The sequence below is a fragment of the Budorcas taxicolor genome, chromosome 2 (assembly GCF_023091745.1).
Source record: "Budorcas taxicolor isolate Tak-1 chromosome 2, Takin1.1, whole genome shotgun sequence".
In the NCBI taxonomy this organism is placed as follows: Eukaryota; Metazoa; Chordata; class Mammalia; order Artiodactyla; family Bovidae; genus Budorcas; species Budorcas taxicolor.
In genome coordinates this window covers 10,356,361-10,378,871 of record NC_068911.1, presented here as the reverse complement: position 1 = coordinate 10,378,871, position 22,511 = coordinate 10,356,361, and the positions used below count along the sequence as shown (strand labels likewise).

At 50.4% G+C, this 22,511-nt stretch overlaps 1 protein-coding gene and 1 long non-coding RNA gene across 2 annotated transcripts in view; one reads left to right on the top strand and one right to left on the bottom strand.

Annotated features, from left to right (window-relative positions):
* Positions 1-4,270: 4,270 nt before the first annotated feature.
* LOC128062339 (uncharacterized) lies at positions 4,271-14,607 on the bottom strand. The gene is made up of 5 exons (XR_008200816.1): positions 14,437-14,607; positions 13,527-13,598; positions 12,993-13,083; positions 6,588-6,717; positions 4,271-4,510 (listed from the first exon to the last, which is right to left on the bottom strand). It is a non-coding gene; the product is annotated as an uncharacterized LOC128062339 (long non-coding RNA).
* A 425-nt stretch (positions 14,608-15,032) lies between these two features.
* Positions 15,033-22,511, top strand: part of CASTOR2 (cytosolic arginine sensor for mTORC1 subunit 2) — a 49,198-nt gene continuing 41,719 nt past the window's right edge. Inside the window, exon 1 of the mRNA XM_052654782.1 lies at positions 15,033-15,211. Coding sequence (XP_052510742.1) covers positions 15,099-15,211 — 113 coding nt within the window. The 5' untranslated portion in view covers positions 15,033-15,098. The remainder of the gene's footprint in view (positions 15,212-22,511) is intronic.

Genomic DNA, 22,511 nt, shown 5'->3' with positions numbered 1-22,511 from the left:
TAATACAGTATGAAGCCTTTTGACTTTGGCTTCATCCACTTAGCATAATGTGTGTGAGGTTCATTGATGTTATTTGAGTGCTTCCACAGTTTGTTATTGCGGAATCATATTCCACTGTATGGATGTACCAGTTTATTTATCCATCCCCCAATTACAGTGCATCTGGGTTGTTTCCAGGAAGGGAAATTATGAATAAATCTGCTGTGAACGTGGGTGAGCTGGTTTTTGTGGGAACACGTGTTTTCCTTTCTCCCAGGTAGACGACTCAGAATGGGATTGCTGGATCGCATGATGAGTGCTGCTGCTGCTGCTGCTGCTGCTACTAAGTCGCTTCAGTCGTGTCTGACTCTGTGTGACCCCATAGATGGCAGCCTACCAAGCTCCCCCGTCCCTGGGATTCTCCAGGCAAGAACAGTGGAGTGGGTTGCCATTTCCTTCTCCAATGCATGAGAGTGAAGAGTGAAAGTGAAGTCGCTCAGTCGTGTCTGACTCTTAGTGACCCCATGGACTGCAGCCTAGCAGGCTCCTCCGTCCATGGGATTTTCCAGGCAAGAGCACTGGAGTGGGGTGCCACTGCCTTCTCCGATGATGAGTGCATGTTTACTTTTATAAGAAACTGCCAAGCCATTTTCCAAATATTCTGTACAATTTTGCATGAGTTCTAGTTGCCCTGCATCTTCACGAGCACTTGGTCTTGTCAAGCTGGTTTGTTAAATAATTGTAACAGATGTCTAGTGGTGTATCATTTTGCCTGTTTTTTAAAAAAATTTTATCATTTATTTGGCCGTATTGGGTCTCAGTTGTGGCACATGGGATCTTCCCTTCGTCATGCAGGATCTTTCACGGTTTTACACAGATTCTCTAGTTGGGCTGCGTGGCCTTCAGTAGTTGCGGTGTAGAGGCTTAGGAAGCACGTGGGACCTTAGTTGCCTAACCAGGGATCGAACCTGTATCATCTGCACTGCAAGACAGATTCTTTTTTTTTTTTTCCACCTGACAGAAAAGGTATTTGTTCAGTACAGCATCACAAAGCAGAATAATACAATAGCAGTTCCAATAAAAGGTTTCACATATTTATTTCTGAGCCAAATGAACCACTAGTCAGGAAACACCATGAGCCAAACATTCCATTTCTCCCATGAGCTGTTCAGATAGTAGTGATGGTCTCAGCACTGTGATTCGGCTAAGATGCAAGTGACCTTGACGGAGCATAAATGTGCCACTTCACATGTGAGGCTCCCTATAGACCCAGCTTGATTCTTCTCCAATGTCTGTCTTCTCTTGGAGCTGTACCTGATTTTATTATCAGTTTTCGTTTGCGTCCACTGGGGAATGGGATGATTCTGCCTTTGTTTCTTGGCCAGGAATCATTTGATACTGACAGTCTCATGAGAGGACTTGGAGAGGAGCAAATTCAACCCCACACAAGATGGAGGAGAAGAGAAAAGAACACCAGGCAGATTCTTAACCACTGGACCACCAGGGAAGTCCCTCTCATTTTGGTTTTTATTTTGCGTTTCTCCAATAGCTCATGATGCTCAATATCCTTCCACGTGCTCACCTGCCATCCACATATCTTCTTGTCTGCAGGGCTGATTCAATTTTTTCGACCATTTTTAATTGGGTCATTTGTTCACTTATTATGAAGTTTTCAGGATGCTTTATATTCTGGATATAAGTTCTTTATCACATGTGTTTTACAAATATTTTCCCCCAGGCTGTAGCTTGTCTTTTCATTTTCATAAGAATGTCTTTTCAAAATCAGATGTTTTTAATTTCAATGAAATCTAATTTACCATATTTTTCTTTTATAGCTCATGGATAAAGAAGCTATAACTATGAAAAATTTTGCCTAACCAAGAAAAATTTTGCCTAACCTGAAGTCACAATGATTTTTCTCCTATGTTTCCTTCTGGGGAGTATTTTAAGTTTTGCTTTTAGGTCTATGATCCATTTTGAGTTGATTTTTGTATAAGTTGTGAGGTACAGGTAATCAAGGCTTTTTTTTTTCTTTTGCTTGCTTTTTATTTTCTCGTATGGCTGTCCAGTTGTTCCAGCACCATTTGTTGAAATGATTATCCTCTCTCCATTAAATTGCCGTTGCACCTTTGTCAAAAATCAACTGGCCATATATGTGTGAGTCTGCTTCCAGTCTGTAATGTTTCAAAAACATGAAAAACAGGATTCAATTTTTTTTTCAAAACCTTTCAGCCATTCTGGTGGATGTGTAGTTGTCACTGATAAGGTTCCCCTGGAAACAGAGATGGAGTTTAGCACCCAGGATGTTTATTAAGACGTGCTCTTGAGATCAACACTTGTGGTCAGGAAGGAAGCAGGTGCAAGCAGAAGGAGAAAGTGAGCCCCCACTGAACCCAGAGGGTGCACCAAAGCTGGAACGACCTGATTTGTCCAAATTGACTGCTGGGCCGCAAGTCTATGGGAGGTGGTCTGAGAGATGCGCTTTCGCATTCTATCACTGTAGGGGTATGCTTGGATTGCTTTTTGGGGGGCATTGTTTGGCCATGCTACGTGGCTTATAGGATCTTAGTTCCCTGACCAGGGATTGAACCCACTCCCCTGGCAGTGAGAGCGCAGTATCCTAACCACTGGGACACCAGCTTGGGATTTTTATTTGCATCTCCTAGTTACAAACGAGGTTGAGTGCCTTTCATATGTTTATTAGCCATCTGAACATACATCTTTTTTGAGGGCCGTCTGTAAAGAGGGTGATAAAGTGGATTAGGGCCTTAGGGAGACACAGGGGCCCCTGTGAAGCATCAGCCTCTGCACATAACACAGAGAAGCAGTCCCCAGGGAAGTGGAGAGGCAGACAGACGTGCGTCCAAATCTCAGTCTCCCATTTCCCAGCTGTACTGCCTGAGGAGACTAATTCAACTTCTCTGAGCCTCAGTTTCCCTCTCATAAAATAACTGAGATTGTGATTAGGAATGGAGGATAAGAAGGAAGTGAAGGAGATGTCTTGGTTTTAATCTAAACTCTGGCCCTCCAGGATTTAAGGATGTCCAGTTCCCTGATAGCTCAGTTGGTAAAGAATCCGCCTGCAATGCAGGAGACCTAGGTTCAATCCCTGGGTTGGGAAGATCCAACCCTGGAGAAGGGAAAGGCTACCCACTCCAGTATTCTGGCCTGGAGAATTCCATGGACTGTATAGTCCATGGGGTCGCAAACAGTCAGACACGACTGAGCGACTTTCACTTTCAGTCAATTCCAGAGGGCCAGTTGCCCCCATGGGTCAGTCTTTGAGAGGACTCAAGAGCTTCCCAGGAACAGGCTCAACCTGAGGAAAGGGAAATATAATTCCCAAGTGGGTGGAGCCAGATCAGTCCTTCAGGTTGGCCCTGGGCTCAGCCCCGTGGCTCCAGGTCTGAGTCCCAGGGAAGAATACTGGAAACTGGAGAAGCCCTGTGTCTGTTGCACAGCAGTGCAACAAAACACGTCAGACTTGGTGGCTTCAAACAACACTCATTCTACTCATGAATCCATAGTCTGGGCAAGGCTCAGTGGTGACAGCTCATCTCTGCTCCAGGTGGCATGGGCCAGGATGACTGACTAAGATGAACCATCCACTTTTTTAAGATAGCGCCACTCACCTGGCTGGAAGGTGGATATGATTTGGGCTTCCTCACAGCATGGTGGCTGGGTCCCCTGAGCAAGCATCCCAAGCAAGCTAGCTGAAGCTACATCACTCTTTACGACCCTCTGTGTTTTCGGCCATAGTCACAAATCCATCCTGATCCAAGAAGAAGGGGTGTCAGAGTCCCATTGTATGCAGACCATGTGAAGATGGGGAGTCATTGTTGGTACCATTTTGGGGGGAATACAGTCTTCACAGTACTAAGAGATAACGGCATATTTTGTAGCTGTGTGACCATGAAACGGCAAGCCTGGAAGGGACAGGAAAGTCATTTTAGGGTGATGGGAGCAGCTCAGAGGGGTGTGTCCAAGCCAGCCTTCATCCTGGAGAGGTCCTCAGCTTTCCGAGGCGTGAGGGCCACAGCGATGGGAGAAGACAGCAGAAACCTTGAGAGCAACCATCCCAGCTTGAAAATCAATCACAGAAGGAGGAAAATGGCAATAAAATGTAGCAGAAAAATGTTTGTGAGCACTAGTGAGACACCCCTGGGGCTCCTGGAAATAAATAGCAGAAACTTTGAAAGGGAGAGAAGTCCCATTAGAAGAGGATGGAAATAAGCCGAAGGAATACTTTTTTAAAAATATTTATTTATTTATTTAGCTGCACTGGGTCTTAGTTGAGGGAGGAGAAGACGTCCATAGGAGTCATTCTGGGGTCAGGATCCAAGGCGACAAGAGCCAGTCAGGAATCTGCCTGAGATGAAGCCAACAGTGCAAGTCCTGGCTGGTCCCTCCAGGCCAGAGCAGGAACAGAGGACAAACGCCAGAATCCTGCCATAAGGGGATGTGGGGTTGAGCCGGGGAAGGTCACTGAGGCAGTGGAGGAAGGAAGGGTAAGCCATTCATCTGTACTGACCTGTGAGCAAATTAGAAAACACACCCCTTTCTCAAGATGCTTTACTTCCATCCTTGGAAAATATACCGATATTGTGTGTGTGTGTGTGTGTGTGTGTGTGTGTGTGTGTGTGTGTATGCAACACACGCTTGCTCAGTTGGGTCCAATTCTTTGCGACCCCATGGACTGTAGCCTGACAGTTTCCTCTGTCCATGGGATTTTTCAGGCAAGAACACTTGAGTGCATTGCCATGCCCTCATCCAGGGGATCTTCCCTGCATCAACTGCATTGGCAGGCAGATTCACTACCACTGAGACACCTAGGAAGGCTGATATTGTTAGAGCAAGAAACGTTATTGTTTTTAGAGGAGAGTATTGTAATCAACACAAATCTAATGAGGCCCCTTAAATTTACCCAGAACTTGCGCCATCACATATGTCAGAATCCTCTTGTCCAATAGGGGGTAAGAGTCAGGGGAGGGGAGGTCGAGAAGCTCCCAGGTCCAAGTGGGAGGCTGAAGGAGGCTTGGGCAAGGTCCAGCTTGGGCTCCGATGCTGCCCATGGCTGGATTTTTACAGCCATTCAGCCATCATCTACTGTCTGAGGGGGCTAGCTCCATCCATCATCTACTGTCTGAGGGGGCTAGCTCCATCCATCATCTACTGTCTGAGGGGGCTAGCTCCATTGAAATGGTCAGGATGAGATGGGCAGAGAAGCGGGAGGTGAAGGCCTTGAAGGCTGGTTTACTTGGTGCCAATGGTAACTTCAGGGCAGAGCCATGGATGTGAGTGTCCCCCATGACCAGGAGCAAGAACGACCTCCTCTGAGGTCTCCGAGCTCAGTCTCACTACCCAATGACAATTGCTATGCATTGAGGATCTATCCAGTGACAGTCACTGCCCCCTTAGCCACATCATCCCTAATCCTTTCCACACCCTGCCACGCCAGTGTCATCAACCATCCTAAGTTTACAGAAGACGAAACTGAGGCTTCGAGAGAGTAAGTGACTTGCTTGGGGATGCAGAGGAAGGAAGCCACCAGACTGGGATTTACTCTGGGCTGCCTGGGACTCCATGCCAGCTCCTGCCAGGAGACGGGCAGTTCCAGGCTGACGACACCCTGGGTGTGCTTGGCCTCTTGAGCCGGGGTCCAGCTCTCTGTCTCCTCGGGCCTGACCCACTCACTCTGTGCAGGAGTTGAACAGTAAATTAAAGGGCTTCATTATCTCATTTGAGGGTGGAATAAAACACTTTGGAAAGGCTGATGCATTAAGTGCAATCAAGTTCTGAAAGGTTCTTCATTGCTGGAAGGAATGGCCTCTGATAAATTGCTCTCTTCACTGAGACGAGACTAATATCTCATGAGCAATCCCAGCAGTGTCCACTGCAGATGTTTCTGCATCTTCACAAAGGATGTTAGAGATCAGATTCCCTCCCAAGAGAGCAAATCGCCTTTGCGATGTGCAAAAAGACGCCCCAGGTACAGCTCCCTCTCCTGTCACCTGCCAAGAAGGAATTCTGGAACTGCTCTGGATCAGAGGTCACCCAGGACCCCCAGGCCTCTCCCACTGGTCAGTCACCACACGTGCATCCTGAGTCACTCCACAAGCCTTGAAGGAACACCACCCCGGGGAAGGCCACACATCATCCCAGACTTCCTTAGTTCCACAGGACTCAGCTATGGCTCTCCCATCCCAATGACTTAATGAATAACAGCTCACCTTCCTGGGAAGCAGCCATCCAGACACTTGCATTTTAGGGATCGTAAAACTGATGCACAATCTACCCCAAGTCACACCTTCAGAATCTCAGGCCCTGATGCTTTTCAAATCAGTTCCCAGAATATCAAAGAGCTGCAGTAAGGCCAGCCTTAACCACAGATGAAAGAAGGGAGGAGGCGAGGAAGAAAGAAAAGGGGGGAAAAATTGCTGAAAGAGCACAGGCTGAGAAGTAGGAGAGGAGGCAGGAAGAGGGTATGGAAGGAAATAATCCAAGACAGAGCGTGAGAGAAAGACTCCTTGCCTCTTACCCTGCCCAAGGATGTCACAATAAAGAGGATGGGGCTTCTCCTGTCACCTCGGGGCCCGATGTTCACTCACCAACTCAACCAATTGGCATTCCTTAAGCAGCACGATGTGCTCAGCCCTGGTGCAGGCCCTTGGGAGACCCAAGAAAAGTTGTGTCCACAGTCGGCTCCTCTTGACCTTCCCCTAGCCTCAGTCTCCCCATCTGCAAAACAAGCATATGAATCCCTACCTGTTCTGGGAATCAGCTGCGATGAGCACACACAGGCACCGAGGGGAAGCCCTAGACACACCCATTTCCCTCCTTTCCTCCTTCACTGAGGGGAGCCACAAGCCAGGAGGGAGTAGATTGCAAACTACAGAGGGGGGCTGCCCTTGAGGCCAGAGTGCCAACGGGCCCATCCACACACACACTCATTCCTTCATTCATTCAACAAATATTTGATGAATGAGTGTCTGCAAGCGCCAGGAGCAGTGCTGGGTGTTTTCCAAAAGGCGTTCTTTCCTTTCATCCCCGCATGAGCGTGCTCTGTGAGAAAGGCACCATCGTGCCCATTTTATAGATGAGGAAACCAAAGCAGAGAAAGATGTAATCTGCACAGCACGGAATGTGATAGAGGCCAAACTCAGACCAGGCCTACTTCTCAAGGATGCAGTGACGCTTGGCTGGCTGGTTTCCCACACCCCACACTCTCTCCCTCCGTGGGGCCAAGTGATGCCTGGCGTCTGCGTCTAAGTGTAGATTTGCAGCAGAGAGGCCGGCACCTGGTCTCTGGGGGATCCTGGCAAGGCTGGGCAGGCCTGGGAGCAAGAAGGAAGAAGAGCCTGTGCCCGAGATAAGGATAATGGCCGATGGGGACTAGACTGCGACAGTTCACATGTGAACTCAGTCCACCGCACTCTGGGGACCAGTAATCCTTTCCCTTCCCTGGTGGCTCAGCCGGTAAAGAATCCGCCTGCAATGTAGGAGACCTGGGTTTAATCCCTGGGTTGGGAAGATCTCCTGGAGGAGGGCATGACAACCTACTCCTGTATTCTTGCCTGGATAATCTCCATGGACAAAGAAGCCTGGTGGGCTACAGTCCATGGGATTGCAAAGAGTCGGACATAACTGAGCAAATAAGCACACAATCCTTTTCCATGGCGGTGAAGGTGAGCATGCAGGAAGGGACTCTCCAGCAAAGAATCAGAGAAATCTCTTCTTCCTGCAGCCCTGTGGTGAAGGGTGGGAAAAGGAGGTGGTGGAGGCCTGGGATCCCTCGGAAAGATATCCATTTCATTGGGCTCCTCCCCTGCTCAAGAACCTTCAATGACTCCCCATGGCCCTTGGTATTGTTTGCCAAACCCAGGGGAGGAAATTCAAGGTCAGCTCACCTAGGGACTAAGGAAGGATCCAGAAAGAACCAAAGCCCCAGAAAAAGATGCCCCCTTAGTTCTCCTGGCCCTCCCCTCCCTCTCTTCTTTTTCTACTTCTATGCCATCTGAGCAGCTCATGCTGGTAAAGCCCATGCTAGGCCTTAGCCAGGCAGACTGAGGACTGTGCCTGTCCTAGGGCATTGTTTTCCTGGGTCCAGAGACCCCAGACTTAAGAAGAAAGGGGTTGCTGGCATCTATATTCCCACACCACACACCGCCACAGCAGGGTGACTGAGTCCAGGAAAGCTGATAAAGAACAGGGGCCCAGGCTCCCCAAGCAGGGCAAGGCCTGGGCCTGGGTATCTTTACCAGGTGCCCCAGTGATTCTGACACCAACCATGGTTTGAGAGCCACTATTCAAGGGCAGGGCTAGATAAAAATATAACGCAAGCAATACATGACTTCAAATTTTAAAAAGTAAAGAAGAAACAGATGCAATTTTAGTATACATTCTATTTAACTCAACATCCCAAATATTATCTTTTCAACAGGTAATCAATATAAGAAATTAAGAAGATTTTTTTTTTCTGTACCAAGTCTTTGAAAGCTAGGGTGTATTTGACATTTGTGGCACATCTCCATCCAGCCGCTAAATTCTCATCCATGATACTCGAGCTGTATTTGGATTTCACAGATGTCCATTACCAAGCTGTTTCAAAGCAGTATCACCAAGTCATCCTCGCTTACTCAAGTCCTGGTTTTCCTTTTTTATTTTTTTTGGCCATGCTGCATGACATGTGGGATCTTAGTTCTCAGACCAAGAATGGAACCTGTACCCTCTGCAGTGGAAGCTTGGAGTCTTAACCACTGGACTGCCAGGGAAGCCCACAAGTCCTGGTTTTAAAACTCAGAGTTCCACAACCTGAAAGCCCAGTGCAAGGAAAACCAGGACAGCTGGGCAGCCTCTTCCAAACATACGTCAATGTTTTCCAATAACTAAATCATTATTTTTAAATTTTAAATCAATTAAAATGAAGTAGAATTAAAGCTTCCATTTCTCATGGCACTAGCTCCAGTTTCAAGTATTCAATAGCCTTGTACGGCCAACATCTACCATACTGGAGAGGATGGGTCTACTAGCGAGAAAGCCTCTTCCCTCCCATAAGACCAACTATGGAGGATCAGAGCTCGGCTTTCTTAGAAGAGCCGTGGTCCCTACAAGAGTTACAGGTGGGAGGCCCACATCATAGAACATCTATTAGGCAACACAAGGAGGATGTGATGGACATTAGGAAGCCATTGCAATTATCTAGGACATGGGAACATGATGGTCAAGGTGAAGAGACAGCTGGATTACAGAGGTGTGCAGTAAATAAAATCAAGACCTGTTTTAGATGGGGGGGGGGGGGGGGGTGGCGGCACGGGGAAGTGAGAGGGACCAATCCAGGATAATTCCCTGGTCAGCTCCCCCTGCCATCATCCACCACCACCACCAGCAACCAGACTGATTCTAGAATATTCCAATAATCTACTGCTATTAAATATAGTGGTTTAGAACAACTATATCTAATTATTGCCTTCCGTGGTCCGAGTGGGGGATCAGGCTCAGCTAAGTGATTCTTCCTCAGCGTCTCTCATTCGTCTCGGGTGAAGCCTCCCTCCCCAGGTCTGGGGGCTGTCAGATCTACCCTAAGGTTTCTGTTATCCACTGGGGCTGTTGGCTGGAACACTGTGCTGGGCTTAGTCGCTCCGTTGTGTCTGACTCTTTGCAACTCGTGGACGGTAGCCCGCCACACTCCTCTGTCCATGGCATTTTTCAGGTGAGAATACTGACGTGGGTTGCCATTCCCTCCTCCAGGGCATCTTCCCGACAACGGGGGTCAAACCCGTGTCTCCTGCGTCTCCTGCATTGGCGGTGGATTCTTTACTTGCTCAGCCACTGGGGAAGCTGGAACACTGCTATGGGCCAAAGCGTGCCCACCATGCCTCACAATTTCATATGTGCAAGTCTTAACCCCAACTACTTTAGAACATGACTGTATTCGGAGAAAGGGTCTTTAAAGAGGTAATTAAGTTAAAACGAGGTCATTAGGGTGGACTCTAGTCAATATCATCAGTGTCCTCATAAGAGCAGGAAATTAGAAGGAAGACCACAGGAGGACACCCGGGAGAAGGTGGCCATCTACAAACCCAGGAGAAAGGCTTCAGAAGAAATGCACCCTGGGTCTTGAGCTTCCAGCGCCCGGAATTGTGAAACAACAAACTTCTGTTGTTTAAGGCCCCCGGTCTGCATTCTGCAGACCTAACAAACCAATACGAATTTCCACCTGTGATCCATCCAAGGAGCCTGTGCTTCTTCACAGCACGGCATATGGTTTCAGAGGGTCCCAAGGGGACCAGGTGGACACAGGTCATAAAACTATGACCTAGTTTTAGAAGTCACAGGTGGTGTCATTTCCTCTGTAGTCACAGACTCAAGACAAGGGGACACTGACCCACCGCCTAATGAGACGATCATCAATGTCACGTTGCCAGGAGAGCACGCAGAATAAAAGACCTTGTGACCATCTTGGAAAACACAGCCTGCCAGATCAGGCTGGTAACTCCAGGGATCGGCAACAATGTCATCAACCAAGACAGAGATTATGCGAGGAAGAGACGGTCTGGGATGGGTTAGATCAGCGGTCCCCAACCTTTTTGGCACCAGGGACTGGTTTCATGGAAGACAATTTTTCCATGGACTAGGGGGCCAGTGGTGGGGTTGGTCGTTTGGGGATGATTCAAGCACATTACATTGACTTTGCACTTGATTTCTATTATTTATTACATCAGCTCTACCTCAGATCATAAGACATTAGATCCAGGGGTTGGAGATACCTGGTTAGATGATGAGGTAAGGTGGGAACAGGGTGAGCTGCCCAAGCCTGTGAACCTTTAGGTGGACATAACCAACCACGAGGCTTCCCTGGTGGCACAGTGGTAAAGAACCCGCTTGCCAATGCAGGAGACACAAGAAACTTAGGATCAATCTCTGGGTTGGGAGGATCCCCTGGGGAAGGAAATGGCAACCCACTCCAGTATTCTTGCCTGGGAAATCCCATGGACAGAGGAGCCTAGCGGGCTACAGACCATGGGGTCACGAGAGTCAGACAAGACTGAGCACGCATACACACACATCCCCAAACATCAGCAAGTTAAATATGTGAATCAGGGCTTCAGGAACATGTTCTGGCCTAGAACTGTCAATTTAGGGGCCTTCAACATTACTTTGCCAACAAAGGTCCATCTAGTCAAGGCTATGGTTTTTCCAGTGGTCATGTATGGATATGAGAGTTGGACTGTGAAGAAAGCTGAGCACCAAAGAATTGATCCTTTTGAACTGTGGTGTTGGAGAAGACTCTTGAGAGTCCCTTGGACTGCAAGGAGATCAACCAGTCCATTCTGAAGGAGATCATCCCTGGATGTTCTCTGGAAGGAATGATGCTAAAGCTGAAACTCCAGTACTTTGGCCACCTCATGCAAAGAGTTGACTCATTGGAAAAGACTCTGATGCTGGGAGGGATTGGGGGCAGGAGGAAAAGAGGACAACAGAGGATGAGATGGCTGGATGGCATCACTGACTCATTGGACATGAGTTTGATTGGACTCTGGGAGTTGGTGATGGACAGGGAGGCCTGGCATGCTGCGATTCATGGGGTCGCAAGAAGTCAGACACTACTGAGCGACTGAACTGAACATATCAGAAGTCAGAGGTTGAGTCCACTCTCTTATCTTGTGAGAAGATAAGGGGTGAGGGAATATATCAGCTAGCTATTTCTGCATAATAAATCATTCCAAATCTTAGTGGCTAAAAATAACTACAGTGGACCCTTGAACAAGGTGGGGATTAGGAATGCTGATCCTCCATCAGTTGAAAATCTGCTTATGATTTTTTTTAATATTTATTTTTATTTGACTGCATCAGGTCTTAGTGGCACAATAAAGTATCTTTCCTTGAGGCGCCCGGGCTCAATAGTTGCAGTGAGCAGGCTTAGTTGCTCCACAGCATGTGGGATCTTACTAACAGTTCCCCAACCGGGGACTGAACCCACATCTCCTGCAAGGCAGATTCTTAGGGAACTTCCTGCTTATAATTTATAAATGACCCTCCATATATATGGTTCCTCAGGATCCATGGCTCCACATCCACAGATTCAAACCACCATGGATCTTAAGGCACTGCATTATTCACTACTGAAAAAAACAATGTATAAATGGACCCGAGCAGTTTAAACCCAGCTGTTCAAGGGTCAGCTGAATTTATTATTGCTCTATAGATTGGTTGGGTAGTTCCTCTTCTGGCTTCACCTGGCTCACTCATGTGGCTGCATGTGTCTGGATAGTGAGCTAGAAGGTCCCAGATCAGCTCACTCACATGTCTGGTTGATGCCAGCTGTCAGCAGAGGATGGGGCTCAGCAGCAACAGCTGGAACACCTGGCCTCTCTTTCCACGTGAAATTTTACTTAGGCTTCTTCACAGAGTCATGGACTCAGGGGAGCCACCAAGCAGGCAAGCATCAGTGCACAAGGGTTACCAAGTATATGTACTACCGAGCTAAGACCTTATTGGCCAAAGAAAGTCACAAGGCCAAAATCAATGTGGGATACCTTAGCAGGAGACAAGATTCACTGGCAGCCACTGCTGTAAAAACTCACTACAGGAAGGAACACCAGGTGGGCCTCCACATATTTTAGGATTGGACAGAAAAGAAACCAAAGAGGGAAAAACCAGGAAAACCAAGAAAGAACCAGAAGGGTGCAAAGCTAAGGGAGCAAGAGAGAAGTGAATTCCACAAGAACGTGCAGAGCCAAGACAGGCATGATCTTGAGATTGAATGTCTCACCCTAGGCCCAGCCTGAAACCATCCTCTTGATCTGACAACCTAGGTCAGTTTCCTCAAATTCCCAATGATCATTTCAGGTGTCAGTGTCTCAAAACTTAAGCACCAAATACAGCTCAGTGAAAGCAATTCTGTAAATCCAACCAATGTGCTCTAAATTTGCAAACTTTACAACAGCCTGGCTTAATTAACTAGAAAGGCAAGGGTTTTCAAATTGTTTTCGACCCAAGACACAGAGAAATACCTGTGCATCAAGATCCAGTGCATGTATGCTCACAGATGCACATTTAGGCCGGTGTGCACACATATACACACGTAGCCAAGATGGAAGTTTCCTGAAACATAGAAAAGATCACAGTAATAGATCACCTGTTCTATGTGCAAAGTTCTGTGTCATTTTCTATTCAATATTCTTTTTGAATACTAGTCATGCCCTGCTAAATTGATTTCACCACCCACTCATGCATCATAAATTACAGATTAAAAAACGCTGATCAAGGCCATCCAGAGCAGAAGTCAGAAAACTGACCAAATTCTGCCTTTAGCCTTGTTTGGTTTCACCTCTTGGGTTGCTTTCCTTTAAGAATTTTAGGCCTTCAGTCAAGCCTCCCTGCCCCTGTACCATTTCCCAACTGCCTGATACCCAACTGCTTTATTCACCTTCACACGTGCCTGGCCCCTGAATGCATTTCTGTTTGGGCCTTCTAAGTTTCTCTGTGCTAAAGGAAGAGATGTATGCATTTATACATCCCATGAATATTGAATACATGTCTCTCACCTGCCAGCCACATTTCAGGCACTGGGAATACAGCAAGGGGACAAAGCCCACTGCCTTCACAGAGCTGAGATTCTAGAAGAGGGAGACAGATAAGCAACACAAAACAAAAAGAATATTCTTCATTAGATGCAGATAAATTCTTGAGTGAAAGTAAAGTGGGAAGGGGGTCAAGATGCGTTAACAGCCACCAGATTGCAGCCTTTGAGCCCCTTTGTGGAGATAAGGTAGCCCATATGTCCCCCCACCGCAAAGAGGTGGGCTGAGGAATGGAGGTAGGCCATGGCCAGAATCTTCCCCAAAAAGAAAGTTCCCAGACAGCCCCAGCAGGTAAACCTAATCCATCACGTCCCCAAAATACTTTGCCCAAGAGCAAAGCACCAGTAACTTTAGCCTAGAAAATTTCAAAATTTCAATAGGCCATTAAGGGGGAAGCCGTGGCAGGACGTTAGTCGGGGACATGCCTGGGGTGGGAAGCCTTGGGGGTGTATTTCAGACTCTTCCCTCATTCGCAGCCCCCTCCCCCTCTGTCCCGCCGGATAAACGGCCACCTCATTAGTTCTGCACACATGACCCTCTCGACCTGGCTCCTGGTGACTGCGCCTGCCTTATCTCTGGCCTCTCCTCCCTCACATTTTCCGCTCCAGCAAAGCCAAACACGGATCCGTGGGGGCTTTCACGCTTCTGTGCCTCTGGACACGCCGTTCCTTCTGCCTGGAAGGCCGCCGGCAGCCTCCATCCCCGCGTGCCCCTCCCCCTCCTCAGCGAGCTCCAGTTCATCCTTCAGAACCCAGCCTGGATGTCCCCTCCTCCAGGAAACCCCACTGAAGCCCCATCTCCGTCCCCAACACACCGCCCCCCCCCCTCCCCAACGCTTTATTTATTTTGCTTTGCTTCTCTGCACTGTAATTACCGGTTTCTCCAAATCTCTCCCCTCCCAGACTCGGGCCTCCTCAAGAGCGGGAATTCTGGGGGCCACTCGCTTTGCACCCAAAAGCGCCAAGTCCCGAGCTCGGAGGGACAGAGTTTGCACTCCGGCCCAGGCCGGCTCCAAAGGCCCCCGTTTCTGCCCTCCGCCTCCCCGTGAGCGTGCGGGGACCCGCGCTCCAGCATTTTCCACCCGCCCCTCCGGCCACCCCCCGCCCCCGCTCTTTCCCCAGCACCGGGCCGGCCCCTAGCACGGCCGCCCGGCCCCCTGACATCAGCAGCCGCCGGCGCCCCCGGCGCGGGACTACAAGTCCCGACACGCCCCGCGGCGGCCGCGCATGCCCAGCGGGCCGGCGTTTGAGTGGCAAGTTGTTTGTTACAGCGAACACCAGCTGCTCTCCGCGCCGGGCGCCGCGCGCCGCTGCTCCGCCAGCGCTGCCGCCCTCGCCCGCCGCCTGCCCGCCGCCCGCGGCCGCCCTCGCGGCTCGGCGGGCCTCCCACTTTGTCCGTCGCGGCCCGCGCGGCGTCGAGCTCCTGGTCCCCCCGGCCGCCTGCCCGCGGCGCTCCGGTGCCGGCTGGGTGCGCGCAGGGGGGCGGGGGCCGCGGCTCGCCCCCCGCGGATGAGCCGCCGCGGAGCGCGGGCGGACGATGGAACTCCACATCCTGGAGCACCGGCTGCAAGTTGCCAGCGTCGCCAAGGAGAGTATCCCGCTCTTTACCTACGGCCTGATCAAACTTGCTTTCCTGTCCTCCAAGACCAGGTGAGCGCGCGGGGACGCGGCGCCGGCCGGGGAGAGACAAAGAGGCGCACCCGGGCGGCTGTCCTCGCCGCCGCGGCTCGGAAAACAACTTCGAACCCCGGGGAGCGCCCCCGCCCCGCCCCCGCCGCATCGCTCGTCTTGTGTTTGACAAAGCCACCCGATCTGCCCTCTAACTGGGTCCTTCCACCCCGAGCCACCCCCCGCTCCAACGCACACACAGGAGATGCACCCGTGCCACTGTCTCCCCCCATCTCAGCCCCCTTCCCATCCTCTCCCCGAGATCCAGAGGGCCAGGCAGGCAGCTCTGACGAATCCGTTAATGAATGAATGAACGAACGAATGAATGAATGAAAAACAGGTGTGGACTCGCGGCCGTGTTTAAAAAAAAAAAAACTAACGCCCCCCCATCCCCCAATCCCTCCGTTGGGCCGGCCCCCGTCGCCAGGGCGGGGGAAGGGATTCTGCTGAGCGCGGCTACCCAGAGCAGAAAAATCATAAAATCATTAGTGGGTGTTTATCTCAAGGTGCCTGCGACGATTGCGGACGGCGCCGGAGGCTGGGGGAGGGGAGGGGAGGGGGGCTGCGGGTGAGGGTCGCTGTGGTTCTTTCTCCCCGGGTCCGGGAAGGTGGGGGGGCAGGGGGGGGCTGTTTTGCCGAACCGTGGAAGGGGGAGGAGCAGGCGTGTTTACGGCTCTGCCTTGAGGCTGGGCTTGGATGCTGCAGGGGGAAAAATAGTTGAAGGCCTTGGGAGGTTGAAAAAAAAAACCCAAGTTGGATTTTTCCCACTGCCGGTCAGGGTCTGACTTTGTGAGCCCCGGCCGGGGCTTGGATTAGGATGATGTTTTTTTAAGGAGCCGGAGTGTGAGTGCTAGCTAGCCGCTGTAACTTAAATCCCTTGTTTGTCCACCATTGTGACTGTTTAAAGGGATGAAGTTGTTGCTGGCTAGGCTTTTCGGGGGTTGAGACGGAGGTAGTTCTTCTCTGCAAAATGAATGAATAAATTACAGATCAAGGTTAACTTAAAATGACGGGAGCCCCTAGGCTACCCCCTTGGACGCAAGCTCAGGGGGAGCTCCCGGGATGTGGGGGAAAATTCAATCCAAGCCTCTTATCTGCCTGTTAAAGTTCTTGCCTGGAAATCTCACTTTGATGTTGTGTGTGTGAGCCGGCAGCTCAGTCCCGCCATTGTTTGCGAGACGGAGCAGAGAGCCAGTGGCATCTTGTTTACTTTCTTCTCTGGCTGCCCGGCTGCCTGGTGGGGTATGGAGGGTTGAATGCTCACCTTCCCTGGGCCCTGGCTCCTTTGATTGCAAAGGTAATTATTAAACAGGTCATTTGAAAACAAAAGCCACCAGCTCAGATTCTGAATCTCTCCCCACCCCTTCTGGCCCCCCACCCCAGCCTCCTCCCACTCTTGATACCCACCCCTCCTGCACCTACCTGCCCTCTGCTCCCCACGCCCAGCCTGTCTTGAAATTCCAAGGCTGGAGGTAAGAGAGAGCGGCCTTGTTTTTCCAACCCTTGGCTGTCAGCCCCAGGCAGCCCCCCTGGCTGATTTCTCGGCTACCATTCAAGAGACCGGGATGATGAGTCAGGCTGCTGCCGTGCGGGGGCCTGGGTGCTGGCAGGAGGGGGCATTTGGGGGCTTCTTAGAAAGGCAGCCAAGGGCCACTCCCTCTGTCCCATTCCCTTTGTGGGGGGATTGGCCACCTTCCAGCCCCTATCCCAGGGTCCAGTTTGGAGGTCGCATAGATAGGCCTGTCATGGGGGTGAGCCCCTGCTGACCTGTCTGGACCACAGAAACCCCACCGCTCAGTGGGTCCCGCTTCTCCCTCTCCTGCAAGAAGCCCAGGTGATCAGTCCAGTCTCAAGATGACTCAGAGGTCAAAGGTCATCTCCATGTCTCCAAGATCTGGCTCTAGAAGGTGCTGAGCACATTTGTCCAATGGCCAGAGGCCTGCCTCCCAGGCAGGGCCAGGTTGCTGACTTCAGGTTGTGACGAGCCCCTTCATTGCCCTGTGACCGTGGCAAGATCCATTTCCTTCTCTGATTCTCACTTTGTCCATCTGTAATGAAGATAGCACCGCTCGGCCCCATAGGTTTCACAGAGCTGCTACGGGTGTAGTGTGGAATGATTGTGGAAATTGGCTTTATGCAAGTATAAGGGGGAGCAGGGTGTGGATGTATTATTGGAGCAATTTTCAACAGTCAATCATCCAGGTAGAACTTTTGGTCCTTTTTTGATTTGTCCATCAGTATCTGCCCCCAAGTGGTGGCCCAGAGCCTTGTCATTTTTGTCACTGTGTTGCCGGTTAAGTTTTCGGTCACTCCCTGAAGGGCAAATCCTTGGCGTGGCATCTGAGACCCTTTGGGATCTGAATCCAGAATTCTCATCTTTAGTTAGACATTTTCTGTTTGACCCACAATTTACTTCCACTCACACCTCCCTGCTTTAGTTCTCTGCCTGAAACCCCCTCCTCCCACCAGTAAATTCCTGTTGAACCCTCAAGATCTAGTGTTATCACCCAAAACTTTCCTGAACCCTGCTTCCCTCCCCCAGCAGACTTAGTCACTTCCTCCCTCTCATGTCTACCTGCGTGGAGGCTTGGGAGGGATGTGGCATCAATAGATGCCCACTCCCTGTGGGGGTGCAGCTGGGTTCAAGAGATGCTGAGATCCCTGCCTCTTCCTCCTCAAAGCCCCAAGCCTGGTGAAAGAGAGAAAGAAGAGGCCTTCACAGCAGAGAGGGGAGTGTCTAGGGGCTAGCAGCTGGATCTGGGGGATGACCTGAGAGAGCCTGGAGGACTTCCTGAAGGAGGTGGCAGTGCATCTTAGGGCATTAAAGTGGGAATTGGCCAGATCCTGGTTCAGGATCCTGCATATACCACAGTACAGCTCTTCAAATTGGGGCTTCCCAGGTGGCTCAGGGGTAAAGAATCCGCCTGCCAATGCAGGGTGGTTTCAGTCCTTGGTTTGGAAAGATCCCCTGGAGGAGGAAATGGCAACCCCCCTCCAGTACTTTTGCCCAGATAGTCCCAGGGAGAGAGGAGCCTGGCGGGCTGCAGTCCATGGCGTCGCAGAGTCAGACACAACTGAGCGACTGGGCACACGACTCTCTGAATTAGGTTTTACACCTGCTTTGCAAGGAAGGAGTCTGAGGCTCAGATGTTAAGTGACTCATTCAAGGTTACACTGTCAGTGTAGAGCCTGAATTTGAATCAGCATCTTTCTGGCTCAAGTTCAGAAATCTGCTATTACAGGTTCAGTGACACCTGTATTCAACAGTTATATCCAGCCCATGTATTTGCAGCATACTGTTGTAAAGCTTTAGGAACATCCCTTCCACCCTGCCTAATCTTCCGCTAGGAATGCTTGTCCCTCATCACCCCCCATCTAGACATTCTGCTTCCGCCCTGTAACCATCACCTTTCAAATTTTGTCCATAGGAGCATATCATTTGCTTGTCTTACTCTCCCACCGCCTAGTTTATAAACCTTACTTTCAGGAAGCTTTTTGTGCATCTGTTTATCTTTTTCTTCTCTCCCACCCCTCTGCCAGTACCAGAGAAACCAGAACTACACCTGCCAATGCAGGAGACGTGAGAGATGTGGGTTTGTTCCCTAGGTTGGGAAGATCCCCTCAAGGAGGGCACAGCAACCCACTCCGGTATCCTTACCTGGAGAATCCCCAGGAAAAGAGGAGCCTGGTGGACTATAGTCCACGGGGTTGCAGAAAGTCGGACACAACTAAAGCAACTTAGCACCGTTGTTTTTACCATGTGTTCCAAAGAGATGAAGACACCGCGTTTGGCGAAGTAAAGCAGCCTGCTCAAGGTCACAGAAGAAATAGAATTGGGATTTGAACCAGGTCCTTTCTCCGCTGTGCTTAGCACTCTGCTTTGTAGGCACTTAGTAACTGCTTATTTGATGGATGTCCGGCTCGTGCAGAATGACCCAGATTCCAGCCGGAGTCTTTTCTGAGAGCCTTGGGGCTGGAAGAGGCTCGGCAGATGAATCGCACCTGGAGAAACAAGGCCCGGTGCCCCTGCCCTGACCATCAGGGCAGCATCTGAGTGCGGCTGGAAAGGGGCAGAAGGCAGGCTGAGTGCATTGATTCTAGGCCCGCGGCTGGAGGGGGCGACCTGAGGTGAGCCAAATCCAGGCTGACCAGAGAGCTTTCCTTCAGCCCTGTGATAGCCTGTGGTTCTGTAGCCTGGCTGAGGGCCCACTGGAAAGCCCACCACACCATTCCAGTCTCATCTCACATGGCTCCCAGCCACACAGATTATTTGCGTGGATACACACACCCTATAGTGTCTCTAGCCTCAGGCCTTTATTTCTCAGCCTAGAATGTTGCTCTTTGCCCTACCCCCTTTGCCCTACCCACTTTGTCCACTTGCTTGTTCTTTTAGATCCTGTGTTAGCCTCACCTCCTCTAGGAAGTCTTCCTTGATGCACAGCTGAGCTCAGATCCTTCCTCTGGTATGGTGGGCTTAATCCCAAGAAGATATGTGACCAACCATGGAATATAGTTGGGATCCTTTGGGCTGCAAATAAGCTGGTGCAAACAATAAGAAGTATGAACTTTGCACCATGAAGTCATGAATTGGGCTGTTTGAGGGCTGGTAACTTAAAGGCTTGATGTCATCAAAGGCCCAGTCTTTCTCTTTGGCTCTGTGGAATGGCTGGGGCACCTCCAGGCAATATGGGCAGTCATGGGAAGGAGTGGCGAGGACCCTGGGGACAGAAAAGGCTGTTGCCTTGAGAAAATCTATGAGAAAGCCTTTCTGGGATCACATCCCCTGCATACACAGACTTCCCCATCTCATTGGTCAGAACCAGGCACATAAGTATATCTGCACCAATCACAGGCACAGGAAATGAGACCATCACGAGCCAATCAGGATGCACCACTGCAGCTGGGGACGCCTAGCTAGAGTCTTGGGGCCATCTGGAGATGGAGCTCCTCGGGGACCCCAATTTGCTCTCTGCAACCGTGGAAGGCAAAACTGGCAATAATCAATAAGTATATGATGAAAACAATGACAGCAATAATAGCTGATGCTTAGTACATTTCAGGCACTATACATCTGTTAGATCATTTAATTCTCACAACAACCCTCTAAAGTTGAAGCAGAATTATCCCCACTTTTCAGATGAGGAGACTGAGAACCTTGAGTGCCCAGGGACACACCCAAGTGGTAGAACTGGGATTTGAACCCAGAAAATCTTGGATGGCATCACCAACTGGATGCATATGAGTTTGAGCAAACTCCGGGAGATGGTGAAGGACAGGGAGGCTTGGCGTGCTGCAGTCCATGGGGTCACAAAGAGTCAGGCACAACTGAGCGACTGAACAACAGTCTGGCTGTGGAACCTGTCCTGAGATTTCTCAGCCAGGTCTAAAATCACACTGGTTTGGACATGCCCCCTCCTGGGGGCCGCTAAGCAGAGGTGTCACTGAGAGGCCATGACAATGAAGCTGGGCAGGGGCAAGATCATTATCCTGAAATGCAGGTTGAGGGTGGGTGCACAGGAAGCTTCAGCATCCTCTTTTTGCCCATGAGATGCTCGTATCTAGAAAGTCCATCTCTTGATTGGCAAGAAAAAGCACCTAAGGATATGCAGTAAGCCCATGCTCACAGAAACCCACACTGCCTGCCTGGGCCAGATCTGCTATCTGTTAACTCTCGGGTATGGTTTGGTCCGCGATCATTCATCCACGGTGCTGCCTCTGGGAAATCTTGCCAATGAGCCACCGTGAGCACTGAAGACTTAAGAGGCATTTACAGGAGAAAAGCTCAAAATTGCAAACAGTCCACTGTTTCCGAGGGTGCTGGGCTGACGCCACTGTTTGATCACGTTGGGGAAAGACTAATGAGCAGGGGAGTGAGGGCCCGGGGCCTGGCGCCTCGGGTGGGATCTCAGCACCCCTGCATCCTGGCGGTGTGACCTGGGGCACGATGTTTGACCTCTCTGTGCACTCCGTTTCTAAATCAGAATAGTGTTCATGCCCCCTGCCTAGGTTGTTGTGGGGACTTAGACAAACCGTGACAAGCACTTCAGGTAGAGCCGGGGGTCCACTGCAGACTCCAGTGTTAACTGAGAGAGAAAATGCTCTTTAAGCTAGCCATTGAGAGTCTGTGGAGGCAGAGTTTGAAAAGCCCAGGTTTCCCTAGCATACACAAAGCTATGTGTATGCGTTAAGGAGCCTTCAGCTCTGACAAACCTAGACAGTGTATTAAAAAGCAAAGACATGACCTTGCTGACAAAGGTTCGTCTAGTCAAAGCTATGGTCTTTTCCACTAGTCACGTACAGATGTGAGAGTCGAACCAGAAAGAAGGGAGAGCGCCGAAGCACTCATGGTGTTGGAGAAGGCTCTTGAGAGTCCCTCGGACTGCAAGGAGATTCAACCAGTCCATCCTAAAGGAAATCAGTCCTGAATATTCATTGGAAGGACTGATGCTGAAGCTGAAACTCCAATACTTTGGCCACCTGATGCAAAGAACTGACTCTTTAGAAAAGACCCTGGTGCTGGGAAAGATTCAAGGCAGGAGGAGAAGAGGGCGACAGAGGATGAGATGGCTGGATGGCATCACCGATTCAATGGACATGAACTTGGGCAAACTCCGGGATATAGTGAGGGACAGGGAAGCCTGGTATGCTGCAGTCCATGGGGTCACAAAGAGTTGGACACGACTTAGCTACAAAACAATGCACGTACAGTCACACTCTGCTGTAGGAAGTGGAGAGTCTGTCACTGCCCTCCAGGAGCCTCGCTGAGGACACCAGGCATTCAGGGTCTCTGAGAGTGACAACCAAAATGCTGTAGCATCACAATTGTTCAGTTGCTAAGTCGGGTCTGATTCTTTGCGACCCCATGGACTGTAGCCCAGCAGGCTCCTCTGTCCATGGGGTTCTCCAGGCAAGAATACTGGAGTGGGTTGCCATTTCTCTCCCCAGGGGAATCTTCCTCTGTCTGCTGCCTTGGCAGGCGGATTCTTTACCACCGAGCCACCTGGGAAGCCTGTAGCATCCCGAGCTACAAGCAGTTAAAGCTTCCTAGAAGAGACAGCCCTGTGAGCTGAGTCTGAGTGGAATGGAGAGATGTCAGGAGGTGGAGGTGCTGGGGACGAAGGAAAACAGGCCGGGCCGTGAGCAGGAGTGGGTGGACACAGAGGGAGAGAGTGGGGGGAGCACAGAGCCAATCCTCATGCCTGGCTGGGGTATCCATGGCCTGTTGCTGCCCCAGAGGAAGACACAGGCTCAGCACCAGCTCCGAAGCCCAAGGTATGGGAAG